General features: G+C 58.4%; 1 protein-coding gene across 2 annotated transcripts in view; it reads left to right on the forward strand.

The window, feature by feature from the left end:
- The window catches only part of OSBP2 (oxysterol binding protein 2), an 83,346-nt gene extending 72,500 nt beyond the window's left edge, over positions 1 to 10,846 (forward strand). For both annotated transcript variants that reach the window (XM_080629048.1, XM_080629049.1), the window contains 7 exons: positions 5,389 to 5,634; positions 6,555 to 6,675; positions 7,283 to 7,386; positions 7,755 to 7,850; positions 8,216 to 8,400; positions 9,266 to 9,486; positions 9,975 to 10,846. In XM_080629048.1, coding sequence (XP_080485174.1) covers positions 5,389 to 5,634; positions 6,555 to 6,675; positions 7,283 to 7,386; positions 7,755 to 7,850; positions 8,216 to 8,400; positions 9,266 to 9,486; positions 9,975 to 10,117 — 1,116 coding nt within the window. In that variant the 3' untranslated portion in view covers positions 10,118 to 10,846. The remainder of the gene's footprint in view (positions 1 to 5,388; positions 5,635 to 6,554; positions 6,676 to 7,282; positions 7,387 to 7,754; positions 7,851 to 8,215; positions 8,401 to 9,265; positions 9,487 to 9,974) is intronic.
- Positions 10,847 to 20,703: the final 9,857 nt, after the last annotated feature.

The raw sequence follows: 20,703 nt of genomic DNA on the forward strand, positions 1-20,703 counted from the left end.
AACTTCATCAGGTTGGCATCAGCCCACCTCACAAGCGTGTCGAGGTCCCTCTGGATGGCATCCCTTCCCTCCGGCGTATCAACCGAACCACACAGCTTGGTGTCATCGGCAAACTTGCTGAGGGCGCACTCAATCCCACTGTCCATGTCAGCGACAAAGATGTTGAACAAGACCGGTCCCAACACCGATCCCTGAGGGACACCACTCGTTCCTGGTCTCCAGCCGGACATGGAGCCATTGACCACAACTCTTTGCGTGCGGCCATCCAGCCAGTTCTTTATCCACCGAGTGGTCCACCCATCAAATTGATGTCTCTCCAATTTAGAGACAAGGATGTCGTGTGGGACAGTGTTGAATGCTTTGCACAAGTCCAGGTAGATGACATCAACTGCTCTGTCCCTGTCCATCAGTTCCGTAGCCCCATCATAGAAGGCCACCAAATTGGTCAGGCAGGATTTCCCCTTAGTGAAGCCATGCTGGCTGTCACCAACCACCTCCTTGTTGTTTTTCATGTGCCTTAGCATGCCTTCCAGGAGAATCTGCTCCAAGATTTTGCCAGGCACAGAGGTGAGACTGACTGCTCTGTAATTCCCCGGGTCATCCATTTTCCCCTTCTTGAAGATGAGGGTTATATTTCCCTTTTTCCAGTCATTGGGAACTTCACCTGACTGCCAGGATTTTTCAAATACGATGGCCAGTGGCTCAGCAACTTCATTTGCCAGCTCCTTCAGGACCCGCGGATGGATTTCATCAAGTCCCATGGACTTGTGTACATTTAGGTTTTTAAGATGGTCTCGAACCAGATCCTCTCCTACAGTGGGCCTAAGGTCTTCATTCTCACAGTCCCTGCGTCTGCCTTCCAAGACTTGGGTGGTGCGATCAGAGACTTTGCCAGTGAAGACTGAGGCAAAGAAGTCATTAAGAACCTCAGCCTTCTCCAAATCCAGGTAGCCAGTTCTCCTGATAGCTTCTGGAGAGGGCCTACATTGCCCCTAGTCTGTCTTTTATTCGCTACGTACCTATAGAATCCCTTCCTGCTATCCTTCACATCCCTAGCCAAGTTTTAATTCTAACTGGGCCTTAGCTTTCCTAACCTGGTCCCTAGCTTCCCGGACAACATCCGTGTATTCTTCCCAGGTCGCCTGTCCTTGCTTCCATGTTTTATAAGCCTCTTTTTTCCCTCGAAAAGCCTTATGAGCCATGAGCCTTATCTGCGGTCCTTCCTTTGCTGGGTAAAGCAGGAGCGTGTTACAGGGGCCTGGATGCTGAGTTGTTGGTGTTTTCTCTCTTCTTAAAACAGTAGCTGATGTTCTCCAAGTGAGAGTGCTGGGTTCTCTCTGCCTGTGCTATTTCCAGCCGAGATACCCAGCCCAGCACTGCCTGTTGGCATTTCTGCAGCAGCATCAGTGTCAGATAGAGGCGTGATGGGAACAGAAATAAGCTCAGGATGTGAAATACCAGCAGCCGCTGGTTCCTGGAGAGAGGAAATCAATACCTTCCTTATCAATCCAATCACGCCAGGAGCTGCTAAAACAAGCCCAAACCTCAGCGCAGTATGTTCTGCTGGCACAGCAGCCCCTGGCTCAGGGGATGTAATTCCTCCATCCCTCCCTGGGGTGAGTGGATCTGGTTTCCCAGCACTGCTTGTGAAGAAGGGGCTCAGCCACTCACTGTCAGCTCCTCTCTGCATATGTGTACAGGTAGAGGCAGGGAGATGCTTTGCCTCCACAAGCTCAGCCACATGTGGCATTTCGTTGGCAGATTCACCTCAAGAACAAGCAGCCCATGGTGAGGCAATGTGAGGACAATTTCATCTCCTTCCAACAGCCATTTATATTCTCTCCCTGTGGAAAGGTTTAGCTTTGCTGATGCTAGTGGGGAGGATGCAGCTGCTGCTTTGTTCTCTCTCTGCGTCTTTCCCGAGCATTACCTCAAGCCAGCAGTGATTTGCTTTATCATGTGAATGTGATGCTGCCTGTCTGCCTGTTGCTCCTTCTCAGATGCTGTAAGAGCCCTGCTGCTTACAGGCTAAATCCACGAGTGGAACAAGCTGGAGTTTGTTTTCTCTAGGATGAAATATGGAGGTTGGCTTATAGAAGTGGTGCTCCCATCCTTCAACCATCTGCTCCTTCTAAAAGACGTTTCTTTGTTCTGAACTGGTAGTGAAAATTGAATCTTTACTACCAGGAATTATAACATTAGTATCAGTATTATGCAGGGACACCCTCAAATGGGGCTTTTCAAGGTTTTCTGAGCAGCGGGGCTGCAGCTGGTATGAGAATGGCTGTGCCAGGAGGTGATGGAGGAGATGGAGGGCAGCCGGGGAGGAATGTGTCCCTGCCTTGCACTGCCTCTTGCTTGTGCCTGATTGTCGTGGTTTAAGCCCAGGCTGTAAATCAGAACCACGAAGTCCACTTCCCCCCCCACCTTTCTTCCCTCCGCTCCTGGAGGAACGGGGAGGAGAATCAAAAGAATGCAGCTCCCACAGGTTGAGATAAGAACAGTTTAATAACTAAGGTATAACACAAATCACTACTGCTACCACCAATAGTAATAATGATAAAGGAAATAACAAGGAAGAGAGTACAACCGCTCACCAATCGGTACCTCACCCCCACCCTGCCATGATCCAGCCCTTCCGGGGACTCTCCATTCTACATCCTGGGCATGATGTGCTGTGGTATGGAATACCTCTTTGGCTAGTTTGGGTCAGGTGTCCTGTCCCTGCTTCCTCCTGGCTTCTCCTCCTCCCTGGCAGAGCATCAGACTCACAAAGTCCTTGGTCAGGGTAAACATTCTGACCCACAACTGAAAACATCGGCTTTATCAGTATTATTCCCAGGTCGAAAGTCAAAACACAGCACTGCACCAGTAGAAAAAATGACTGCTACTGCTAAACCAGGACAGTATCCACCCCTTATTCCATACCATTCATGTCATGCTCAGATCCCACATTTTCAATATACCATCACTTGTAACAGTCTTTCAGAGCAGGAGAGGCCCATTGCAAAGTCCACCCCTCGATCATGAGTCCATCTCTATGTTGCATCTCTGCCCTGATGGCCTGAAGTGTCATGGGCCCATCAGGCTCAAAATAATTCACCCTCCCCTGCAGCAGTCTCTGCAACTTGTCGTCGGGGACTCCACACAGCTGCCTTCCATCTCCGACGCTTCCAAAGCACTGGAGGGGCCCAGTGGATTAGATACTCGCCCATACTGTCCCACACACCGTGACACTCATGGCTGTCCAGCCTTGGGGAAAACCTCTCGGTCCCCCTGTATTGTCTAAACCCAGACAAGACCCAAACCTGACTCTGCTTAACTCTCGGGATCAGACAAAATGGTCGTGGGTAGAACACACTCTGTGTATGTGCCAACATGGTGATCCCCATCACAATCAGCAGGCAGGTCCCAAGGGTACCCAAAGGCCATTCAAAACCTTCAAAACTCTCAAATGCTGCTGCTGTGCTTGAAGGCTTTCTCACCACCAGCTTCGCTTTTTCTGAGTCCAGATCTTCCTCCTCTGCCTTGCTGGAAAGTGCTGCGGGGTCTCCTGCATCCTCCTGCGGCTCAGGCTCACGGGGCTCGGCAGACGGCTGCTGGGGAATGCTCTCGGCCGCCGCGGGGCTGGGCTCGGCCGTGGGGCTCGGCTCCTCCGCAGCCTCCTCCCGCTGCTCGGCAGCCGCCTCCTTCCCCTCCTCGGCAGCCGCCTCCTTCCCGGCCTCCGGCCCCGCTCCCGCTGCCGCTTGGTCCCCGGGGCCGCTCTCCCGGGCCGCTTCGGCTGCCGCCGGCTCCCGGGGCCGCTCCCCCTCAGCTCCCCGCAGCCTCACAAAGACGGACGCGAGGATGAGGGCCAGGACGGTGAAGAGCAGCGGGACGGGCAGGTACAAGTCCACGGCCACGTCCATCCCGCCCTGCTGCCGGAGCCCCCCCGTATTGCAAACCATTACCATAAAATACAATGAAACAAGAACCTTAGCCCAAGGCCCACACTTGATAAACACTAACACAGCAAATACCGGCTCTAAGTAAGCAACGACATACAGAAACTGTGATATCAAAAAGAACAACTTTGAGAGCCAATAAATCAGCATTGTGCCTTGGTCAGATCTGTTGTTATCTCAACCCTTCATGCCCCACATTGGGCGCCAAAAAGAACTGTCGTGGTTTAAGCCCAGGCTGTAAATCAGAACCACGCAGTCCACTTCCCCCCCCACCTTTCTTCCCTCCGCTCCTGGAGGAACGGGGAGGAGAATCAAAAGAATGCAGCTCCCACAGGTTGAGATAAGAACAGTTTAATAACTAAGGTATAACACAAATCACTACTGCTACCACCAATAATAATAATGATAAAGGAAATAACAAGGAAGAGAATACAACCGCTCACCGACCGGTACCTCACCCCCACCCTGCTATGATCCAGCCCTTCCGGGGACTCTCCATTCTACATCCTGGGCATGACGTGCTGTGGTATGGAATACCTCTTTGGCTAGTTTGGGTCAGGTGTCCTGTCCCTGCTTCCTCCTGGCTTCTCCTCCTCCCTGGCAGAGCATCAGACTCACAAAGTCCTTGGTCAGGGTAAACATTCTGACCCACAACTGAAAACATCGGCTTTATCAGTATTATTCCCAGGTCGAAAGTCAAAACACAGCACTGCACCAGTAGAAAAAATGACTGCTACTGCTAAACCAGGACACTGATGGATACTGGCAGGGAGGCAGGAGGGAGCTGGTCCTGCTGCTATGGCTTGTTTTGGGGGTGACGGGTGCTCCATCACCAGAGCAAGGTGATACCTGAGACTGGATGTGGCTGCCCCATCATTGACAGTGTTCAAGGCCTGGTTGGACACCGGGGCTTGGAGCAAGCTGCTCTAGTGGAAGGGGTCCCTGCCCGTGGCAGGGGTTGGGGCTGGAGGAGCTTTAAGGTCCCTTCAGTGCAAACCAGGCTGGGATTCCATGATTCTGTATCTGGTTGGCTCATGGGGCTCCCAGCTCTTGTGGTACAGTTCAGGGAGCAGAGCATGGATTTCTGACCTTTAATGTCTCTGTGATGCTGCAGAGGCAGGGAGCAGGCAGCGATCAGACAGGGTGCAGGCAGTGTGCAGGTAGGGAGCAGGCAGTGAGCAAGCAGTGTGCAGGCAGAGTGCAAGCAGGGTGCCTTGGCTCATCCAGCCGCACACGCTGGGGGCTGCTGCTTCCATTCAGCCCTTCCCATCCTCCCCATCCTCCCTGGATCCGGCCTCCTGGAGCACATTGCTCCATGCTCAGAGAGCCACACATGTGGGATGCTGGTGGCAGCAGGGCCCGGTGCTGGGGGGAAGAGGCAGGGGGTGCAGTGCCCGGCTTGGCACCTCTCCTGCTTTGCTGAGTGTTCCCTGTGCCCCTCCAGGTGAACTTCAACGAGCCGCTCTCCATGCTGCAGAGGCTGACAGAGGACCTGGAGTACCACGAGCTGCTGGACAAGGCGGCCAAGTGCGAGAGCTCCACGGAGCAGATGTGCTTCGTGGCTGCCTTCTCCGTGTCTTCCTACTCCACAACCGTCCACCGCACCGCGAAGCCCTTCAACCCACTGCTGGGGGAGACCTATGAGCTGGACCGGCTGGAGGAGCTGGGCTTCCGCTCCCTCTGCGAGCAGGTGAGCCCGGGGCTGTGGAGGGGCTCAGTGTGCCTGTGTCCAGCCAGAACACCAGCATCTCCTCACTGAGCATCCTCCTGGCTGGGGCAGCCTGCAGGTTGCTGTTGGTGTTGGCGGCAGCAGCAGCAGGCACAGCCCAAGCCATTTTTCAGCAGCAGAGTGTCCATCCCAGTGTTGTAGAGCAGCAAAGGTGGGACAGACAGACGGATGCTCTTCCAGCTGCTCTGAACCTCCCTTGGATGCTGCATGTGCTGCTCAGCCCAATGCACTGAGCAAAGCATTGATAATCTTGTGCCTGAAATCCTGTTATCCAAATAGGATTGTCTCCTGCTGGTGACAGTGGGATTTAACAGGGAGCTCTTTGCTGTGCTCCTGTGTGTAATCCAGCGGCTTGGGGCGCTCAGCACCCTGGCATGGGAATGGCTTGAACCTGCCAGAGGGGAGACTGAGCTGAGCTCTTAGGCAGAAGCTCTTCCCTGTGAGGGTGCTGAGGCGCTGGCCCAGGGTGCCCAGAGAAGCTGTGGCTGCCCCATCCCTGGCAGTGTTCAAGGCCAGGTTGGACACAGGGGCTTGGAGCAAGCTGCTCCAGTGGAAGGGGTCCCTGCCCGTGGCAGGGGTTGGGGCTGGAGGAGCTTTAAGGTCCCTTCCAGCACAAACCAGGCTGTGGTTCTAAGATAACGTTTTGCTAAGAAGCCTCAGCAGATCCTGACAGGAGCTTGGTTCACCTCCTTTTGCTGCTGGGGAACCTCACAGGAGGTCACCCCAATGCCCAGGAGAAGTTCAGGTCAGTGCAGTGAAGCATCCTTAGGGCCGAAGCTGGTGTGGAGCTATTGCCTGTCCCAGGAGCCACACTGCAAGCACTCACCAGGGCTCTCTGGTGCTGGTTGCTGTCCCTCATGGGCTGTTTCTCCTCTCCCCAGGTGAGCCACCATCCCCCTGCAGCCGCCCATCACGTCTTCTCCACCCGAGGGTGGACGTTGTGGCAGGAAATCACCATCGCCAGCAAGTTCAGGGGCAAATACCTCTCCATCATGCCACTGGGTAGGTGACACGCGGAGGTTTGGGGCTTGCTTTTATCCCTGCACTGCTCATGCAATACCTAAAGGTTAAAGCAGCTTGGCGGTGCCTTGGGCTCACCCAGGGCTCAGTGAATTCCACCCTGGGAGCAAGGATTGGTGCTCCTGATGACAAAGAGCCTGGTGCTAACTCATCTGCCCTGGAAATTAATGTATCAGCTGCAAAGGGGCTGCGTTGCTTGCTGCTGGTGCCATAGCAGAGGTGCTTTGGAAATGCCCTGCTTGCCCAGGTTGTCTTGCTGCCTGCTTTAACCCCCTCCCTGGCAGCCAGATGCGATAAGCTGCCTCCTTCCAGTGTTCTGTTTGTCTTCTGCCTGTCCCTGGGCTGAGTAGAAGTGGTTTTGACACTGCGAGTCAACCAGGCAGCACCTTTCTGACCTGCTTTTGAAATGAGTGGTTTTGGGGTGTTGGGAAGAGGGCAGAGGCTGTGCAGGTCCCTGCCTGCAGCAGAGCATGGAGCATGCAGCAATGGGAGGGATGAATGATGGGAGATGCAGGTAGAGGGGCTGGGTTGACTCTGAGGACCAGCATGGTGCTGGGGGGGTGCCCACAGCCCTGCCCTCTCTCTGCAGGTGCCATCCACCTCGAGTTCCACTCCAGTGGGAATCACTATGTCTGGAGGAAAGTCACCTCCACTGTTCACAACATCATCGTGGGCAAGCTCTGGATTGACCAGGTTGGTGCCTATGGGTCCGAGGTGATGGCTCCTGCCTGGCCTCACCTGGCTGTGGCTCTGGGCAGGGGAGATGGAGAGGCATTGCCTTCCTGGGGTGGATGCTGGTGTCCCCACCTTACTCCTACCACAATAGGAAGCTGTGCTTCCGTGCAGGGATGGGGCGAAGCTTCCCAGAGCTCCTCATGGTTCTTCCCAAGGCCAGCAGCTCCATGGGGCAGGGTGGGTGATGGGTTTGACCCCATGGGGCTGCCTGGGGTGGCTGGGTGGTGGCTGCAGCTGGTGTTGATCTGTACCTGCACTACAACTAATGCCTGATTTGTCTCCTTGCCAAGCCTCTCACGTGCTCTGGTTCTGTGTTTTTTATCTAGTCTGGTGAAATAGAGATTGTTAACCATAAGTCAAAAGATAAATGCCAGCTGAAATTTACCCCCTACAGCTACTTCTCCAGAGATGTTCCCCGAAAGGTATGTATCCAGCAATCTCCCTGCTCCTTCTGCCTGTCCTGGCTGGGATGAGACCTGACGCTTGCCTCTAAGCTGGGCTCAGAGGGCCACAATCCTGACCATGCTGGCCCCTCTGCCATGGGTCACCAGGGAGGGCGGGCAGCACCTCCAAGCAGAGCCCATGTTGGGTTCTCAATGTGCTGGAGCTGCAGCGCTGAGACCTGGGAAGGGTTTGATGGGCTGGAGACCCCCCTTCATGGTCAGAAGGGGCACACACTCCCCCTGTCCTGGGCTCTGGCTGGGGACCTGGAGGGTGTTGTCCCCCCTGCACCTCTCCCTGTCCTCTGGGCCTTTCCAAAGTCACCAGAGCCATCTCCTCCTGCCAGGTGACAGGGGTGGTGAGCGACGCCGATGGCAAAGCGCACTACGTCATGTCTGGCACGTGGGATGAGAAGATGGAGTGCTCCAAGATCGTGCAGAGCAGCCACGGCAGCACCAGCATGGAGGGGAAGCAGAAAACCGTCTACCAGACGCTGTCTCCAAAGGTCCTGTGGAAGAAGTACCCCCTCCCGTGAGTCCCTCCTGTCACCCTGAGCCCCACGGGGTGAACTCGTGTGCCCAGAGCAGAGGACGTGGGAAGGGGAGCAGGGCTGGTGTGGCTGCACACAGCAGGTCCCTGCAAGGGGAGGGTGGCTTTGGGGGATGTTTGGGGCAGTTGGAGGTACTGGTTTTTGGGCTGCTGGTGATGGCAGGAAATGTGTCGGCTGCATTGGCTTCCCTGGCCATCCTGTTCCACCAGCTGCTTTAGCCCTGTGGAGGTCCTCTTGACTCTCCAGCCCGCAGCAGGGATGCTCTGAAGTCGGTGGAAGGTGCCCCTGCCCGTGGCAGGAGGTTGGAACTGGATGATCTGAAGGTCCTTTCCAACCTAAACCAGGCTGGAATTCTCTGTGATTCTGTGATCCAGCAGCTTTTGGGTGAAGCCATTCTGTGTCTTGGCTGTGCAATCGGAGGTCATAGGCTTGGCTTTTAGCCTGCCCTTATGGAGGCAGCCAAGGAGGGATCTGCTCCCCTCCAAGACACCCATCAAAGCATCACTGGCATCTCCATTTTGCAGGTGGGAGGAAGAGCTCCCCAAATCCCAACCTGGTTTGGGTTGAAGGGACCTCAAAGCTCCTCCAGCTCCAACCCCTGCCGCGGGCAGGGACCCCTTCCACTAGAGCAGCTTGCTCCAAGCCCCTGTGTCCAACCTGGCCTTGAACACTGCCAGGGATGGGGCAGCCACAGCTTCTCTGGGCACCCTGTAAAAAACCTCTGGTTTGGGGTAGCAGGAGAAGCATCAGTGGGGCTGGGATGGGACGGGAGGGCACGAGGGGCTGGGGAGCTCTGCTCGCGGTGGCACCACCTCCACCGCGCTGACCGGGGCTCTGTGGCCGCAGGGAGAACGCTGAGAACATGTATTTCTTCTCGGACCTGGCCCTCACACTGAACGAGCCCGAGGAGCGCGTGGCCCCCACCGACAGCCGCCTGCGCCCCGACCAGCGCCTCATGGAGAGCGGCCGCTGGGACGAGGCCAACGTGGAGAAGCAGCGGCTGGAGGAGAAGCAGCGAGCCGTGCGCCGCAGGAGGGAGGCTGAGGCCGTGGAGGCGCTGGAGGAAGGTGAGATCCTTTGGGATGCTGACGGGGCAGGGACCACCCTGGGAGGGGGGGATGCGGCGTTGAAACCCCCCGCTGGGTGTGGGGGATGAAGGAAGGACCCTGTGGCTCTTAGCGTGGGATTCACCAGCTTTCGGCTGGGAAAAGCATCCCTTATCCCATGTTTAGGGGGTCTATAGGAATGCTGTGGAGGGACTCTTCATTAGGGACTGCAGTGACAGGACAAGGGGTAACGGGTTCAAACTGAAACAGGGGAAGTTTAGACTGGATATAAGAAAGAAGTTCGTTACTGTAAGGGTGCTGAGGCACTGGAATGGGTTGCCCAGGGAGGTTGTGAATGCTCCATCCTTGGCGGTGTTCAAGGCCAGGTTGGATGAGGCCTTGGGTGCCATGGTTTAGTGTGAGGTGTCCCTGCCCATGGCAGGGGGGTTGGAACTGGATGATCTCAAGGTCCTTTCCAACCCTGACTATTCTGTGATTCCCCCTGGCAGGCAAGGACTACGAGGGCTACATCCCACTGTGGTTTGAGCGCAAGGTGGACGCCGTGACGGGGGAGCTCATCTGTGTCTACAAAGGTGGCTACTGGGAGGCCAAGGACAAGCAGGACTGGAGCACGTGCCCTGACATCTTCTGAGCCGCCCCGGGGTGGCCTCTGCTCACCGGGACAGACAGAGGGACAGCGAGGCCACACTGGCAGCATCCCGCTGGTGCTTGACAGGGCAAATACACCCCCCCCCCGAGTCAGCCCCTGCGGGAATGTGAGAAGCAAACGTACCCAGGGACTCCAAACCTATTTTTGTACGCACTAATAAATGGACGGCGGGGTTCACTGATGGGTTTGCAGCAGCTGCCGAGGCGGGAGGACCCCCGAGGCTGGCTCCGTCCTACCCGAGCGTGTTTGCTGCTGTCAGGAGCTGCTGCCTCTCTCTTGCAGCATCTCTGCTGTGCTGGCTGAGACGTCGACTTCCAAAGATGCTCACGCTGTGGGGATGCGGCGCACTCGTGTGAGCTCTTCCCTTTGACGTGGTTTTCTCTTCTTCCCCCGTTTCTGTGTGGACTTGATGGAATTACTTTATTTTTTTACATCGGCTCCTGGTTCAGGTTCCCTCAAAGACGGACACGAACAACGCGGTGTCCTGCTGGGAAAACTGTCCCCAGGGGCTGTGATGCTTGATCCTGGAGGCTTTTGGTGGGTCCCACACTGCCCAGTGGTCCCAGTAGCACCAATTTGGATATTTCAGCTGTGACTTTGGGGTTTTTTTGCCCTTTTTCTTTACTTTAAGAAGCGCTGGAGCAGATTCCCTGCAGTCTGCTGTGCTTAGCCAAGGTTTGGGACTGTCTTTAACATGATGCTTTGTTAGAATGATTTGAGTGAGGTTTGGGTTGGTTTGGTTTTCCTGCAACCACATGCAAAGGAGAAACAGCCTTGCTGATGCTGGGAATGCTTGGCAGACCCAGGGCAAAGAGGTTTGTCCCCAGTGATGCTCTGGGGTCCACATTCTGGCCCTCTCCTGCTCCGTACCACTGCAGCCAAGGGGCTGAACCTCGGTGCTGGCTCTGCAGGCAGCATCTTCCTGCTGAGCTCTGCCAGACACCGGGAGGGAAGAGGCTGTGGTGCCAATGGGATGGAGCCTCCCTGAGGCACAGTCTTGGTCCTGGGTCTCCCATCCCTGTATCTTCCCCATCAAGCCATGCAGCTCTGGTCTATGGTCCCCTGGCATGGTGGGGCTGAGCCTGGAGGGCACTCAGAGCCCAGCTCCCTTCGTCCTCCTCTCTTGTGGCTGCTCTGTCCCAGGAGCAGTTTCAGGTCATCACTAAAGCAGCCTGAGCACGGGGCTGGGGGAGCCCCATGTCCCTCCTGGCCCCTCCTGCAGCCCTGGACCTGCCGGGAGGAGCGGAGCAATCCCTGCTGATGATCAGCGAGGACCGGGAGCGAGCGGTGCTGGGGCATGGAGCAGGAGGATGGAGGTGGCAGGTCCCGAAGGTGGGATCCGCTGGGCCAGAGAGTGTCAGGGACCTGGATGTTTGCCCCATTGGATCTCATTTTGATGTCTTCACCATATCACCCACTGCTGCCTCCCAGGGGTCAGAGCCCGCCCCTCGCCGGACTGTCACATCCACATTGGAAGATAATTAGCAATAATGAACTTTGAGGCAATGGTAACTGGAATCCCCAGGCTGCACATGGGACACGTATGCAATCAGGTTCTTCACCCGTCAGTCTCCTCCTGGTTGGCTTCTCTTCCAGCACCTTCCATACCTGTTCTTCGCAGCACACCTACGTGTACAGTATATATAGACCTTGTACGGCATAACAGTAGTGAGTTGGCTCTTGGAGTGGCAACACCCACTGATTCCCATGTACCCTTTAATCTTATTTATTTGCTTCTAATTTATACATATATATATAAATATATATAAAATTATTTTGCTTAAATTTCTATGGTACACAATAGATGAAAAATAATGAAGACAGAAGTGTCTGTCTGAGTTTTTGTAGCACCATTTCCCTGCGCTCATCCCAGAGGTAGGATGTAGGGCTGATGGCAGCCAAGTAACTCCCAAAGTGGAGAAGCAACACATTGCTCCAGAGCTGGATGCGGGAGCGTTCAGGTGGTGTTACACAGGCATCCCCTTCTGGAAACGATGCGTGTGGGGTTTGAAGGGAGGTGCTCGGTGTCCCCCCGCTTGCTCCAGGCCACTTCCCGGCTCCGTGGGCATTGCAGCGTGGTTTGTGGTGGCAACCAAAGTTGCCCAGGGTGGGGCTTACTGTGAAAGGGGCTGGAAATGGAGCTCTTCAGATGCCTCATGTGCCCTGTCTGCTCTGTCAGTGCAGCTGGAGAGGTGAGGAGCTCCTGCCCCCGCTGTTCCCCATCCAGGATCCGAGCGTTCCCGCCGCGGAGGAGAGCTCAGTAAGTGCCGGCACCGAGGGTCCTGCTGGGCTCTGGGAGCCCGGGACGTCCTCTCTGCTGTACCCCCGTTGCTGCTGCTGTTCTGAATGCCCATCCCAGACCCTGCTCAGCCCCGCGGGGCAGCGCCAGGAGCACCCCAAGGCAGAATTCCCCCTTTTTTAGGCTGATTTTAAGAATTCCTCTCTTCCAGAGACCTCCTAATGGCAGCACTTACCCACAGCACATCCCCTGCTCTTTCTGTTGCCCCTCCCCGAGGATTTTAATGTCATTCCACTGTAAATGCTGTCGAATGTATTTCTTTTGGAACAATATATTGTGAGTGATCCCTCTTCTCCTACACGGAAATAAAACTTGGATTCGGGAGTTTTAAAAGCCGCAGTGCTGAGATGGTCGCTCGCTCCCCGAGGATGCAGGTGGGGGGCCTGGAGGAGCCCCGAGGTGGGTGAGCTCCATGAGGGATGGTAGGGGGGGTGGCCAGGGAGAGGGTCCGGAGGGGGAATGGGCCAGGGAAGGAGGGACAGGGGAGGAGATGGCCCAGGGAAAGGAGGTTGCCCAAGGGGTGAGGGCTTTAAGGGGTGGCCCAGAGGACAAGGGGCGTCGATGGAAGGAGAAGGATCAGGTTGCCCAGAGAGGAGATGGTGCAGGGAAGGTGATGTGGGGAGAGGGAGGGGAGGTCAGGGGAGGAATTGGCTCAGCAGGGGCTGTCCAAGGCTGGAGATGTCCAAGGGGAGGTTGTGCAGAGAGGAGGTCCAGGAAAGCAGGAACATGAGACGAGGCCCAGGGGCAGGGACCCATGGAAGGAGGTTGTTCAGGAGAGAGCTTAGAGGAGAAGGGGCTGCCCAGAGAAGGGAGAGGGCCAGGGGAGGAGAGCACCCAGGAGGAGATGTCCCAGTGCAGGTTGGCCAAGGGAGAAGGTGGTTGCCCAAGAGAGAGGAGAAGTGGCCCAAAGGCAGGTGCCCAGGGCAGGAGGTGGCCCAGGGGAGCTGCAGGAGGGTGGGGGAAGCCCAGGCAGGCTCAGACTGGCCGGAGGCTGCAGCGTTGCCAGGAGACAGGGACACACAGCGCTGCCCTGTCCCGCTGTCCCGTCCTGCTGCCCTGTCCCTCTGTCCTGTCCTGTCCCGCTGTCCTGCCCCCCCCAGCCCAGTCACATCAGGTAAGCGCAGGTTGGGGATGGGGATCCTGGTACGGGACCCGCTGTGTCCATGCAGGCACCGGCGCTGGGGAGGAGCATCCCTGCCCTGGGTGCAGGCAGCGGCACATTGGGCACATGGCCCCGGGGGAGGGTCTGGCAGCTCCAGCGTGCCGGAATCTTGGCTTCAATGGGAGGCAAAGCTGTGTCCCACAGCATCTGCAGAGCCCTCGGCACCGCGGCGCTGGAGCTGAGGGGCTGTGTTCACTCTGAAGCCTACTGAGTGCACGGGGGCTTCTAGCGTGTTACCCTCCCCTTGTGTTGCAGGGCTGGGGGCAGGCATGGAGCTGAAGGAGGCTGTCTCCAAAGGCCAGACACGCAGTAAGGCTGCACCCAGGGGGATGTCTGTCTCTCCCCATGCCTTTGGTCCTGTACTGCCAGGGACACGCTTGTCCCATCCACTCCACAGTGGAGCAGTTTGGAAGCCCAGGGTGCAAGAGGGCAGGGCTGCTGCTGCTGCTCTCGCTGCCTGCTCCCCACTCCCCAGCACAGGGGGGTTTTGCTCCCCCAGGGCTTTGAGAGCTGCTGCTCTGTCCTGACCCACAGCACCGAATTCCTCCTCTCTTCAGAGCTGGGCCCAGGGAAGCTGCTGGGATTTGCAGGATCCTGGGCAAGGGAATGCCAGGACCGAGGGCTGGACCCTGCTGATGCCCAGCACAGCCAGGTGTGGGGCAGGGGGTCACACTGTGGGGGTGCAGAGGGACAGCCCCGGGGTGCACTGATGGAGGGTGCGCAGTTGCTGGCAGTGCCCCGTGTCCTGGTGTCCCCTCTGCAGCAGCACAGCCTGGGCACGAGCAGCAGCAGGGACGGTGCCGTGGCTCCTGACACCTTCCTCGATGGCTCCTGGGTGGCTGGTGAGTGGGGACAGGGCACTTGGGTGCTCTCCCAGCTCTGCTTTGCCCCCTGTCCCGCAGTGCTGCCTGGTGGGGACCCGCAGATGGCAGAGCAGCAGAGACTGAAGCAGCAAGGGCTGGGAGAGCAAACCTGGTGCTGGGAGATGTCAGAGGGGCTCCTGCAGAGGTGCCAAGGGGTGGTTTGGGACCAGGGCTCTCCCGTCAGGCAGTGGCTTCCCATAGTTTGTGCTCGAAGGGCTAAGAGCATCCTCCCCCGTGCCCTGCTTGCCCCGGCAAGGCTTTGTGCTGCACCCACCGAGCTGAGCTGCTGCAGCAGCACCTGGGAGCGTCCATCCGAGGAAACATCACCTGGGTCAGAAACCCAGGAGGGGATGCTGGAACTTTTGAATCCCAGAATCCCAGCCTGGTTTGGGTTGAAGGGACCTTAAAGCTCCTCCAGCTCCAACCCCTGCCACGGGCAGGGACCCCTTCCACTGGAGCAGCTTGCTCCAAGCCCCTGTGTCCAACCTGGCCTTGAACACTGCCAGGGATGGGGCAGCCACAGCTTCTCTGGGCACCCTGGGCCAGCGCCTCAGCACCCTCACAGGGAAGAGCTTCTGCCTAAGAGCTCAGCTCAGTCTCCCCTCGGGCAGGTTCAAGCCATTCCCCTTGGCCTGGCCCTACAGGCCCTTGTCCCAAGCCCCTCTCCAGGTCTCTGTTAGGGAAGGAGCAGTTGAAGTCGGGGTCTGGCTGGGGAGCGTGGGAAGCGTCCAGGGTTCGGAGAGCACCAAACGCTCCCCGGTGGGAACAGGCGGAGCCGGTGCCTCGGAGCTGGGTCCCACGCGGGTGAACGGGAGCGGTGCAGGGGGCTCAGGTCTCTGCTCTCCCACACAGCCCTGCAGGGCCCCGGTGCCCGGTGTCCCCGCGGCGCTGCCAGCGCTGTCCCACGGGAGGAGCGCTGCTGGGGGCTGGCTCCGCTCCTCGGCTCCCGGCCCATCCCGAGGCATCAGAGCGGCTCCAGCTCCGCCCGCACCGAGGACGTCGCTGACAGGTTCCGGGCGGGCGCGGGGCGGCCCCTGCTGTCCTCGGAGGAGGAGGAGCCCGCAGCGGGCGGTGACCCCGGGCAGGATGAGCCCCTGCTGCCCACAGGGAGAAGCCCGGGTATCCGGCCGCGCTCGGTGCGGCCGCGCAGGGGTCCTGTGCAGGGCAGGTCCCCACCTCTGGCGAGGAGCGGGAGCCTGGAGTCCCTGGGAGGGAGGATCTGCAGACTGAGCCGGAGCGGAGCTTTGGGGGTGAGCGGAGGGGGGGTCCGGCCAGGCCCCTCCACGCACCCATCCCTGGCCCTGGTGGGCTCTCCCCATGGGGAAGACCAATTGGGCATCACCTGGCGTGGGGAAGGGAAAGACCCGGCTGCCGGGTGTCCCCGGAGAGCCCCGGGCACCGCCGCGGGCAGCAGCAGCGGCTCTGCTGGGGGCCCTTTGCCAGGGACCAGCCACGCCAGCAGCAGAGGGCACGGCACCAGCGAGGCCCTGGTCCCGCTGCAGCGGGAGCCACCCCAGGCACAGCACGGAGGGAGCGGTGCCCGCGCTGTGCACGGCAATGCGAGGGGAGGAGCAGGCAGCAGATGGGTCCGAGCTCCCTGCGCCCCTCACCGTGAGTCTGGGCGGGCTGCAGGGTGCTGGAGAACCAGGACCACGCATGGGGAAGGGACATGGCCGGGCCAGGCACCCTCTGGGCACGGCAGCAGTCGCTCACTGGGATGTGTTCGGGGTGTGTGGGCTCCCCCAAGCCCAGATGCCGTTTCTCTCACAGGTCCCACAGCATCAGGACCCCCTGGGCGATGTGGGGCCGGGGCGGATGGGTCACCCTGCCCCGCACGAGCGGCCCGCTGGCAGCGTGGGAAGCAGGAGGCTGTGCTGCCCTGCGAGGTACGGCCCCAAATACAGCCCCCAAGGGCTGGCTGTGCCCTGCTATGGGGTACCGAGGGGTGGGCGCTTCTGCTGCCCAGGAAACAGCCTCGGCTGTGTCGGGATGCACGGGGTGGGAATGGCCCCTGGAGACCAGACCTGGTCCCGATCCTTGTGTCCCATGTGGTGGCTGTGGGAATGCTCTGGGAAAGGACAACGGCTTTGTCACCAGTGTGCAGCGGGGCAGCCGGTGTCGCTGCGTTGGTCCCTGCAGGGGAGCCAGGAGGGGACATGGGACACAGGAGCTGCTGCAAACGGGGCTCGGAGCGAACTGGACAGAGCCAGGTACCGGGGGTCCAGGGATGATGGATCCTGTGCTGAGGCTGGAGACGCAGCTTGGGGGTGCCCACGGGTGCCAGTGCCTGGGAGCAGAACGTGGCACTGGGAGCCCAAGGAGGGTTCTGGACCGCTGGTGCTGAGTGGGCATCCTGTGGGGCCGCTGTCAGCAGTGGCATCGATGGGGATGTGGGTGATGGTGTCCCCGCTGCAGGGCTGGGCTGGACGAGTGCTGCTGGGACCCGATGGGCCTGGAGAGGACGGTGAGATGCCTCCAGCTGGGCAAAGTGGGGTGGCCGGGGACAGCCCCGGTGGCAGGGACAGGCCGGGGGACAGGGGACTGCAGGGGCTGGGCTTTGGGAGGGAAGAGCACTGCGGCTCCTGAGCACCACAAGAGGGTCAGAGCTGGCTCCTGGAAGAGACAAGGACGTGGGAGGTGGAAAAGGGGGATTTTCCAGTCTCAGCAGGGGCAAAGAGCCCGTGAGCGCTGCCAGGAGGGGCTGGAGATGGAGAGGAGGAAAACAATGGCTTTGCAAGAAGAGAGACTGGAGCTACAGAAGGTCAGTGGCCTCCTGGCTTCCCAGTGCGGCCGGGATCACACTGGAGGTTCCCTGGGAAGGAGCACATCACATTCCCCACTGGAGGCTAAGCCCCTGAGCCAGGCATGCACGTGTCCTACGGGAAGTGTCCAGCGCTGCCCAAATTCCTAAGGAGCCAAACTAAATTTACCCGTGGGAAGGTTTTACTGAGGGGCTGGAGCTTCGGGGAGAAGGATTTGTTGGGAAACGACTCTTCCGGCTCTGCTCAGGCTTGGCCGTTGCTCTGGAGAGTCCCAGCAGAGGCACCGTGGGTGCAGGCAGGGCTTGATGCCGGGTGGTGATTCCAGTGCTGGTAACACTTCCCCACCAAACCCCGGCTCTTGCCCGAGTGTCACCGGCCCCTGTGCCTGGCTGAGGGGGGGCTCGGGGTGTCCTGCACAGTGACTGCCCTTGGGAAGAGCGAGGAGGAGGGCGCGGGCTGCCACAGGGGTGACGTGAGCCCAGCTTCTCCTGCAGAGGCTCCGGGAGCTGGAGCATCGCTCCCGCTCCCTGCTGCGGCAGAGGCAGGAGGTGCTGCGCCGGCTCCATGTGCTGCTCCTGCGGGAGAAGGTGGACGCCCTTCGGCAGCTCCAGGAGGCTCTGGAGCAGGTGGAGAAGGGCGAAGGGAATGGGGGGGGTATGGGATGACTCCAGGGTGCTGGAGCTGAACACAGGCAGGGTCCATCTGCCAGTGCACTCCATGGCCCGTTGTGTTCAACCACAGCCAAACCACCCGCTCCGGGGCCTACGGCTCATGCAGGGATGGGAGAAGCACTTTGGAGCACATCAGCCCAGATGTGCTGCTCCCCAGAGTGACCCTGGACTGCTGGGTGCAGCAGGCAGCAAGCTCAGCAGCTTGCACTTTGGCAGGGCTGGGGATGCTCAGGGAGCAGAGGAGATGCCCCCGTGGGTGCCTCCATGCCTGCTCATACCAAACCCTTCCTGCTCAGCCCTACGTGTACAGGGTGGCTCCGGGGCTTTCCCAGGAGCTCTGACCTGGCTGCAAGGCCAACAGTTTCTATATGAGAGGCTGAACGGAGCTGGGGGCAGACCTGGGGGTGCGGGTTCTGCTCTGATCCATGTCTCTCCCAGCAACTGCTCCTCAAGGAAGGGGCTGTTGGGACCACACGGCTGCAGCACCGCCTGAGCCGCCCATGGGAGCAGGCTGGGAGCTGCCCGGCCATGGGGACCAGCTCAGTGTGCCCGGGCCAACACAACCCGCACCCCAGCAGAGCCATGGGGCAGGGCCCGGTGCCGGCAGCAGTCGGGTGAGTCCCATGGCTGCTGGGTGCTCAAACACAGGGTGGGTGATGTGGGCTCCTGCAGCACCCCAGCCCCAGGGGCATCCTCTGTGAAGGAGCCATGGGTGCTCCTGGGCTGGCTGTGGGCTGTGTCCTGCAGCTCCTCTCCTCTCCTCTCCCCCAGCCATGCGCTCCATGTCCTGTGTGGCCTCCGGGAGCAAATCCAGCAGCACATCAGGGAGCTGCAGAGGAAGCCCAGGGATGCACCAGCTGAAGCAAGGAGGTGATCTGGGGATGGGGATGGGTCTCTGCCTTTGCAGCCATTGAGCCAGGGAGGGCTTCAACTGATGGTGTTTGACCCAGGGAGCAGCCCTCGCTGTGCCCTCTGCCTGCACCATGCAGCCAGGGACTGGGGGTTTGGTGATGCTTTTATAGAACCCCAGCCTGGTTTGGGTTGTAGGGACCTTGAAGCTCCTCCAGCTCCAACCCCTGCCACGGGCAGGGACCCCTTCCACTGGAGCAGCTTGCTCCAAGCCCCTTCCCTTCCAAACTCGGGTGACCTTTTCCTTTGTCGCGCACAGAGATGGAGCGAACACCCGTGCCCCTGTCCCACCTCTTCCGTGTCCCTGAGCACCGCGCCTGCCCTCCCACAGCATGGCCATGGGTCCCTGGGGCTCCTGCACCACCTCCGGGAGCTGCAGCCTGGGTAACCTGACAGTGCTGGGAGGAGAACCGGGCACCACAGCAGGAGAGGAGGCACAGGACAGCCTGGGGCAAGGGACCTGCCATCAGCCACAGCCTCACCCAAAGACTAAGCCAAAGCAAGCAAGAGGTGCAGAGTCCACCACCTGCTTTTCCCTCTCTACACATCTCACTGGAGAGGACGCCGGCTTTCATTCACAGGAGTGAGTCCAGGGAGAGTTTCTCCATGTGCAAGGGGGGAAATGCCAGTTCCCTGCAGTATTTTATTCCTACGCCTCCTTCCAGGGGAAGGGAGGGATGGGATTGCAATAGCCGTGTGCTGACTTTCAGATTACATCAAAAGGGCTTTTCACGGCGGTTTTCTGCAGCGTTGGGTTGGGGAGCTTTCTGGAATGATTTGTAATTCCCAGTCGTTCCCTTGCTGAAGTTATTGCATGACCTGAAGTTTCACAAAGAGGTTTGTGGTGCAGACTCGGTGTATTTTGTTGTTCTGAAGAACTTTGAATGAAGCCCCAAACGCTTGCAAAAGTCCATGGACATCTTTGCAAAGAGTAGGATGAGGTTGCTGGCCATATGGATAATACCAGGGAGGACAACTCTGACTTTTTACTGGAAGACTGAGGCAGAAATGCCCCCCATATCTCTGAATGATCACAGCAACGTTTTCATCACTGGGAATTTCACCTCTTCCCTGTTGGAATCTCAGTCGTTACAAACGTTTTGGTTCTGGAGGTGGCTGAAGACTTCATAAGTGGAAGATTAAGGTGGTTAACTTTGCTTTAGTGATGGGCTTTCATAGCAGAACTTGCTGGTTCTTCTGCTCTTCGTGGAAACGGTGGGGTTTGCTTCTCCAGCAAGGGCTGATGAATGAAAATGGTCAAGGAGGCTTTGAGCTTGCATGGTAGGAACTGTTGGAAAGGGGCTACGAATGCTCAGGATGCTCAGGGGAGATTCAGGTCTTGGATATTCTTTTGTTGTTCTTGTTGGAGGACCTGTTGGTGTAAAGAAACAGCTCTGGACAATGGAAATTCAATTATCCCATGTCCAAAGCCAGCCGCTGCTCTGTTTCATGCACAGCAACGTTGATCCCAGGAGCAGGGGCAAACCGTCCTGTGATTCTGTGATTCTACCGCGTCTGCTAAAGTGCCTGAAGTGCAACAGTTCTGTCCTCTAATCAGGCCCTTATCTTGCATTTACATGTCCAAGGTGCTTTGCATGTTCATGTAAGGTCTTTGGTTTTGCTCTGGAGTTGCTCTTTGTTCCAGCAAGTCAGGGGATGAAATGAGGAACAGCAGCATCCTCTGCAGGAGGATTATAGGATCACAGCCTGGTCCTTGGAAAGGACATTAAGATCGTTTAGTCCCGATCCCTATCACAGGCAGGGACCCCTTCCACTGGAGCAGCTTGCTCCAAGCCCCTGTGTCCAACCTGGCCTTGAACACTGCCAGGGATGGGGCAGCCACAGCTTCTCTGGGCACCCTGGGCCAGCGCCTCAGCACCCTCACAGGGAAGAGCTTCTGCC

Source organism: Psittacula echo, assembly GCF_963264785.1.
Source record: "Psittacula echo genome assembly, chromosome: 13".
In the NCBI taxonomy this organism is placed as follows: Eukaryota; Metazoa; Chordata; class Aves; order Psittaciformes; family Psittacidae; genus Psittacula; species Psittacula echo.